The following is a 7,240-nucleotide window of genomic DNA, read 5'->3' on the forward strand; positions in this document are numbered from 1 at the left end:
TGTCGCGGCAGCAACCTGAAAACTCGGTGGTGGACACCCCGGGTGAGGGAAGTCGTCAAGCTGAAAGAGGCCTTCGGGCCTTGTTGGCCCAGGGGTCTCCTGAAGCAGCTGACAAGTACCTGCAGGCAAAGAGGGCTGCAGCTGCGGCGGTTGCGGATGTCCAAACTCGGGCATGGGAAGAAGCGCCACCAGGCACCAAGAACGGCTTTTTTTCACTGCACGTCACTCTGACGAACAATGAACAAAACTTAGTAAAATTCCTTGTTTGCCTACGCACACATGGCCAATAAAGCAGGCTCTGATTCTGCATCTGTGTTTATGATTTGTTTTTAATGCAGCTACTTGGGTTGGAGGAGCCTTCATCCTTGGTATTGCAGAGTCAGTCTATAACCCCACCAGGGGTCTAGTCTGGGGCCTTGTTCCTCTGCAAACGTCCATTTCCTTCATCATCGGTGAGTCTCAACATCAATCTGAGTGTTTTTAACAAAAACTTGTGTTAGCACTTTGAGACACACCCTGTGTCAGTAATAACACTACAGAGCCAAATAATGAAAAACATTTTCATCTTTTTCCTTAAAAGGTGGACTGTTCTTTGCAAAGCCAATGAGGGAGAACCAATACATCAGTATGATGGATCCCTTCCAGAGGAAATATGGAAACAAACTGACTGCGGTTCTTGCCATCATTCCTCTCATAACTGAAGTTGTCTGGATGCCTACGTCTCTGATTTCCTTGGGTAGACAAGATTTCCTTGTGTACACATGAACAAGTACGCTCAAAGTAACATTACCTTTCTGACTCATCCATTTTCCTCATGCCTTTCCTCCATCGTGTTTGCTGTGTGTGTTTGTGCGCTACAGGAGCCACCATGAGTGTAGTTATAGATCTGCCCTTCAGTGTTTGTGTCTGGATCTCTGCTGTGGTGGTGATCCTCTACACTGTTCTTGGAGGTCTCTACTCGGTGGCTTACACTGACGTCATCCAGATCTCTCTGGTGTTTCTGAGCTTGGTGGGTTTTAGTCAATGAACGTTCAAGGTGATGTGTTCGTTTATTTAGACCCTCCTGAGTGATTTCTTTTTTCCACAGTGGCTGTGTGTCCCTTTTGTTCTGACCAGTGACGTTTATACTGACATCAGTGAAACAACATTTAACCACACACACCACGGCTCCTGGCTTGGGCAGGTTAAGTCTGATGAAATCTGGAGATGGATTGATAATTTTCTACTCATGGTGAGATGAATAACAGTGTGTTTTCAAATGTCACATTTAAGGCAAAGGTATATAAGTGATCCTGGGAGCTATGTTGTCCGGGGCGTCAGTTATCTGAAAGCAGGGCCTACCCCAGGCTGTTCTCAGCGGGGGAGGGGAACTGCTGACTCGGACTGGGGACATCGTCGGACGGTGGAAAGAGCACTTTGAGGAACTCATAAACCCGGCCAACATGTCCCCTGGGGAGGGGGCAGCGCCTGAAGACCTTGGGGTGGGTGCACCCATATCCCTGGCAGAGGTCACTAAGGTAGTTAAAGAGCTTCTTGGTGGCAAGGCGCCGGGGGTGGATGAAATCCGCCCTGAGATGCTGAAAGCGCTGGACATTGCTGGGCTGCCTTGGCTGACACGCCTTTTCAGTGTCGCATGGGGGTCGGGAACAGTGCCCATGGACTGGCAGACCGGGGTGGTGGTTCCCATCTTCAAGAAGGGGGACCGGAGAGTGTGCTCGAACTATCGTGGTATCACACTACTCAGCCTCCCGGGAAAAGCTTATGCCAGGGTGCTGGAAAGGAGACTCCGACCGCTTGTCGAACTTCGGATTCAAGAGGAGCAGTGCGGATTCCGTCCCGGTCGTGGAACAGTGGACCAGCTCTTTACCCTTGCGGGACTACTGGAGGGGTCTTGGGAGTTTGCCCAACCAGTCTACATGTGCTTTGTGGACTTGGAGAAGGCTTTCGACCGGGTCCCTCGGGGCGTTCTGTGGGGGGTGCTGCAGGAGTACGGGGTGCCGGATCCGTTGGCACGGGCTATCCGGTCTCTATACGCCTGCAGTAGGAGTTGTGTCCGTATCCTCGGTATTAAGTCAGACACGTTCCCGGTGGGTGTTGGCCTCCGCCATGGCTGCCCTTTATCACCGGTCCTGTTTGTGACCTTCATGGACAGGATTTCTAGGCGCAGCCGGGGGCCGGAGGAAATCCGGTTCGGGGGCCTCGGGATCGCCTCTCTGCTGTTTGCAGATGATGTGGTCCTGTTTGCTTCCTCGGACCGTGACCTCCAGCATTCGCTGGGGCGTTTTGCAGCCGAGTTTGAAGCGGCAGGGATGAGGGTTAGCGCCTCCAAATCCGAGGCCATGGTTCTCTGCCGGAAACCGGTGGATTGCTCCCTTCAGGTGGGGACAACATGCCTGCCCCAAGCGAAGGAGTTCAAGTACCTCGGGGTCTTGTTCACGAGTGAGGGTAAGGTGGCGCGAGAGATCGACAGGCGGATCGGTGCGGCTGCAGCAGTAAAACAGGCGCTGTACCGGTCCGTCTTGGTGAAGAGGGAGCTGAGTCGGAAGGCGAAGCTCTCTATTTACTGGTCGGTCTACGTTCCAACCCTCACCTATGGTCACGAACTCTGGGTCGTGACCGAAAGAACGAGGTCGCGGATACAAGCGGCCGAAATGAGCTTCCTCCGTAGGGTGGCCGGGCTCAGCCTTAGAGATAGGGTAAGGAGCTCGGACATCAGGAGGGAGCTTGGAGTCGAGCCGCTGCTCCTTCGTATCGAAAGGAGTCAGCTGAGGTGGTTCGGGCATCTAATCCGGATGCCTCCTGGATGCCTCCCATTAGAGGTTTTCCAGGCACGTCCAACTGGGAAGAGGCCCCGGGGAAGACCCAGGACACGCTGGAGGGATTACATCTCCCGGCTGGCCTGGGAACGTCTCGGGGTCCCCCAGAACGAGCTGGAAAATGTTGCGGGTGAGAGGGAAGCCTGGGTCGGTCTGCTAGGTGTGCTGCCACCGCGACCCGACCCCGGATGAGCGGCGGAAAATGGATGGATGGATGGATGGTATATAAAATGGTTATTGGAAAGTAAAAGTACAGTATATCAAGGTTTCATAACACAGCTTTAAATGTAATTAAATCTCAGTTATCTGAAGCTAAACATGATGATGAACATCACTATTTACCATACTTGAGTGAAATTTTTTAATCAAAGGTTTTAAAAAAATATATAATTTCTGTCAGTATCAGCAATATAACATGTTCATTCTGGCTGGTACGTGCCGCCGCAGTGTCGCGGACACTCGCCGAACAGATACGGTGTGTGGAGCGGACCTACCCGGACTCTTTAGTCATTGTCCTCGGGGACTTTAACAAAGGAAACCTCAATCATGAACTCCCTAAATATAGATTGTTTATTAAATGCCCTTGTAGAGAAAGGAGCATTCTGGATCACTGTTACAGAACAATCAGCAGGGCCTATCACGCCGTCCCTCGTGCTGCACTGGGAAACTGACCACTAAAGCTCTGCAAACCTGTGGTAATGAAGTTCAAGAAGTGGACCTGTGAATCCTTGGAGGATCTTCGGGCGTGCTTAAACTGTACAGACTGGGATATGTTTAGGACTGCTACATACAATCTGGATGAATACACAGAGGCTATAACTTCATACATCAGCTCCTGTGAAGACAGCTGTGTTCCAACCAGCTCCAGGGTGAGTTATAACAACGACAAACCCTGGTTGACAGAGGGAACTCAGGAAGTTAAGACTGCAAAAGAACCAGGCGTTTATGAGTGGGGACAAGGTCTTGTTCAAAAAACAGGTCTAGGAAGTCGGTGAGAGATGGTAAACGATTGTACTCTGAGAAACTGTAAAAATAGCTCTCAGCAAACAATTCTGCTTCTGTTTGAAGACGAGCTGAACAAGTTCTCCTGTCACTTTGAAAGACAATGGAGCAGTCCTGACATTATCCTCCACAGCTCCATCAACCAGCCCTAGACCATCAGCTCCCCATCCCCCAGTCCATCAGGAGCTCACGTCTCTGTAACATGGGCCTCCACTGCATCCTCCAGCATCTGGACTTCCAAGGAACCAGGATCCTGTTTGTGGACTTCAGCTCTGCTTTCAACACCATCATCTCGTCCTTGCTGCAGGACAAGCTCTCCTAGCTACACATGCCCGACTCCACCTGCAAGGGGATCACAGACTTCCTGTCCGACAGGAAACAGCATGTGAAGTTGGTAAAACACGTCTCATGCTCTCGGACCACCAGCACCGGTTCCCCTCAAGTCTTCGTTCTTTCCGCTCTGCTCTTCTCGCTGTACACCAACAGCTGCACCTCCAGTCACAAGTTCATCACGCTTCTGAAGTTCGGACAACACTAACCTTATTGGACTCATCTCTGGTGGGGACGAGTCGGCCTACAGGTGGGAGACTGACCACCTGGAGACCTGGTGCAGCCAGAACAACCTGGAGCTCAACGCTAGAGACAGTGGAGATGGTTGTTGCTTACAGGAAGAATGCAGCCCTACTCATTCTGTGTGACTCCCCCGTCGACGCTGTGGAGTCCTCTCGCATCCTGGGCTCCATCATCACCCAGGACCTCAAGTGGGAGCTGAACATCAGCTTAATCACAAAAAAGGCCCAGCAGAGGATGTTCTTCCTGAAGCAGCTAAAGAAATTCAACCTGCCAAAGAAAATGATGGTGCACTTCCACACCGCCATCACTGAGTCCATTCTCTGCTCCTCCATGACCGTCTGGTGCATCACCCATTTACATTTATTTATTTAAACACACGTCACTTAAACATACACTTTAACACTAACGTTATGTGTTTGAGCACTTTATCTCTACCTCATACTTAATTCAATACACATTGCACTGTGTTGTCATTGACTGTTGATGGATGTTTGTCTCGTCTAACATTTTATGTCTAATGTTGCACCTTCCGCCAAGGTAAATTCCTTGTTTGTGAAAACATTCCTGGCAATAAATGGTTTCTAATTGTGATAAAAATTATTTACAAAAATGTTTTTTTCAGACTTTTAAATTTCTTTCTTTTTTTTTGGAACAATTTATAGACTTTGGACAATTTGGCTGCTCAGGATTTCCATCAGAGGACACTGTCCTCCACCTCCATGTCCACAGCCAGGATCATCTGTTTCATAGCAGCAGGAGTCGTCATCATTCTAGGAATCCCGTCTGTGCTGATTGGAGCCGTAGCAGCTTCAGCAGGTAATCTCTGCTCTTTACCTGTTGGTGATCTTTGTCATGTCACGGTGGTGAATCAGCATTCATTGTTGTCTGTTCTGCCTCCTGTGTTTCAGACTGGAACTCCACCTCATATGGCTCTCCTTCTCCATACGAGCGAGGGCAGGTGGCCATGGTGTTGCCCATCACCCTTCAGAATTTAACACCCATCTACATTTCTGCCATTGGCATCGGAGCTATTGCTGCTGCAGTGATGTCATCGGCTGACTCTATACTTTTGTCTGTATCCACCATCTTCACCACCAACATCTACCAGACCATCAGGAGTCAGGTGCAGTAGGGAACAGGAGCACATTTTATGTTCTCCTCAGCTCTTTACTGGCGTTACTGTTCTACAGCTTTGTATTTATTTACTTCCTCAAGATTAAATCTTCAAGATTCCATGGTTTTCATTTCTAGGCATCCGATAAAGAGCTGCAGTGGGTGATCCGTCTCTCCATAGTGGCTGCAGGACTTGTGGGAACATCCCTCATCTACCTGGAAAACAGCATCATGGTGTTCTGGATCCTGGGCTCAGACCTGACTTACACCATAATGTTCCCCCAGCTCATCTGTGTCCTCTTCATCAGAGTTTCTAACGGTTATGGGGCTGCTGCAGGCTATGCTATTGCTTTTATCATGAGAGTTTTGTGTGGAGAGCCGTTGTTTGGCCTCCCTGTGATCCTACATTTCCCAGGAGACACTTTAGAGGATGGTGTTTATGTTCAGCGCTTTCCTGTCAAGACCTTCTGCATGCTGTCTGGTCTGGTCTCCATCCTGCTGGTTTCATATGTGGCCTCACTCCTGTTTAACAAGGGGATCCTTCCTGAGAGGTGGGACGTGTTCAAGGTGAAGTCACAGGAAGCTCCACCACCAGCAGAGGGAGCCAGAGAGGCTGATGGAGATGATAAATGTGTCTCTGAACCGATGCTGGACACAAAATGCTGAAGTTATTTTTGTCTTAGTTGAGTTGTGTGGGAATCTTTCTGGTATTGGTTCTTCCATTTTAGGTCCTAAAGATTGAATAGTCATCCTGTTAGAAACAATTGTACTCACTAATGGTGACAGATTGCTGTGTGAAAGTTAAAGTCGCCTTGCTCTGATTGCGTTTGAGTTGCTTTGTTTTTGTCAGGATATGAGTTTCTGTTTCCTGTTTCAGTTTGTAGTCTTGTGTCCTCTGTGTCCCTGCACTTCCTGCCCCTATGATTGTCTGCCTGGTTTCTGATTGTGTTGTCCCTTCACCTGTGTTACCCTCATGATTTCCACCAGTGTCTCGTTACCTCCCTCTTGCATTTAAACCCTGTTTGTCTCCTGCCCCCTTGTTGGATCGTACTGTGGGTTACTGCGTGTCCTCTGTTCGTTCCTCTGTTAGTGTTCTGTAGACCTCTGTGTTAGATTAGTGTGTTTTTGGAAGCCTGAGTTTTTGGATTAAATTTACTTTTTGAACTGTTGCTACGATGTTTGGGTCCTACTTTCAATCACCTGACAGTTTTGGAGATATCTGCCATAGAGATGCTTTCTGATGTCATGAAACTAGAAACTAGATAGCGCCGTGTGTGTGTGTGTGTGTGTGTGTTGCACTTGTCTGATTTCAAATGTATTGATAAATTCCCAGGCATTCAAAGGCATAAAAACAACTAGAAAATTTCGCAAGAAATTTTGAAAGTGTGGCTACTACTGCCGTAAGACGTCGCAATATATAGCTTTTGTTTCTGACGCCCGTCTCTCCTCCAAAGCACTTGAGTTGGTTTGTGTGTTAAACTGATTGGCTGATATGAAGCACCTGTGTGCTGCCGTCGTCATGGTGACCAAGTGAGCGCCAGCAGACTGATTAGAGGCAGACTGGACTGTGGACTTAAGGAAATAAACTACTGAACGTCCTGAACACACACAAACGTATATGAAATATCATATGACCTTATTAATGATCAGTGTTGACAACTACACAATATAAAACACACGTAAACGTCTTTGTGTGTGTGTGTTTGTGTGTGTGTTTGTGTGTGTGTGTTTGTGTG

At 48.6% G+C, this 7,240-nt stretch overlaps 1 protein-coding gene across 1 annotated transcript; it reads left to right on the top strand.

The window, feature by feature from the left end:
- The first annotated feature begins 336 nt into the window (after positions 1-336).
- On the top strand, positions 337-6,170 carry LOC137794316 (high affinity choline transporter 1-like). Its single transcript, XM_068591068.1, has 7 exons — positions 337-452; positions 581-736; positions 861-1,009; positions 1,088-1,231; positions 5,054-5,207; positions 5,300-5,514; positions 5,643-6,170. Exons 2-7 carry the CDS (start codon positions 604-606, stop codon positions 6,168-6,170), a joined length of 1,323 nt encoding a protein of 440 aa, XP_068447169.1. The 5' UTR covers positions 337-452; positions 581-603.
- Positions 6,171-7,240: the final 1,070 nt, after the last annotated feature.

The sequence above is a fragment of the Clinocottus analis genome, unplaced genomic scaffold (genome assembly GCF_023055335.1).
Source record: "Clinocottus analis isolate CAN_PGR_092001 unplaced genomic scaffold, fCliAna1.0.p SCAF_24, whole genome shotgun sequence".
Classification (NCBI taxonomy): domain Eukaryota; kingdom Metazoa; phylum Chordata; class Actinopteri; order Perciformes; family Cottidae; genus Clinocottus; species Clinocottus analis.

Excerpts from the sequence above, each read along its gene's own strand:
- LOC137794316 (XM_068591068.1), top strand. The coding sequence starts at position 604 with ATGAGGGAGAACCAATACATCAGTATGATGGATCCCTTCCAGAGGAAA. Across the intron at positions 1,010-1,087 it reads CTCTGGTGTTTCTGAGCTTG|TGGCTGTGTGTCCCTTTTGT; the intron begins GTGGGTTTTAGT and ends TTTTTTCCACAG. Across the intron at positions 5,208-5,299 it reads AGCCGTAGCAGCTTCAGCAG|ACTGGAACTCCACCTCATAT; the intron begins GTAATCTCTGCT and ends CCTGTGTTTCAG.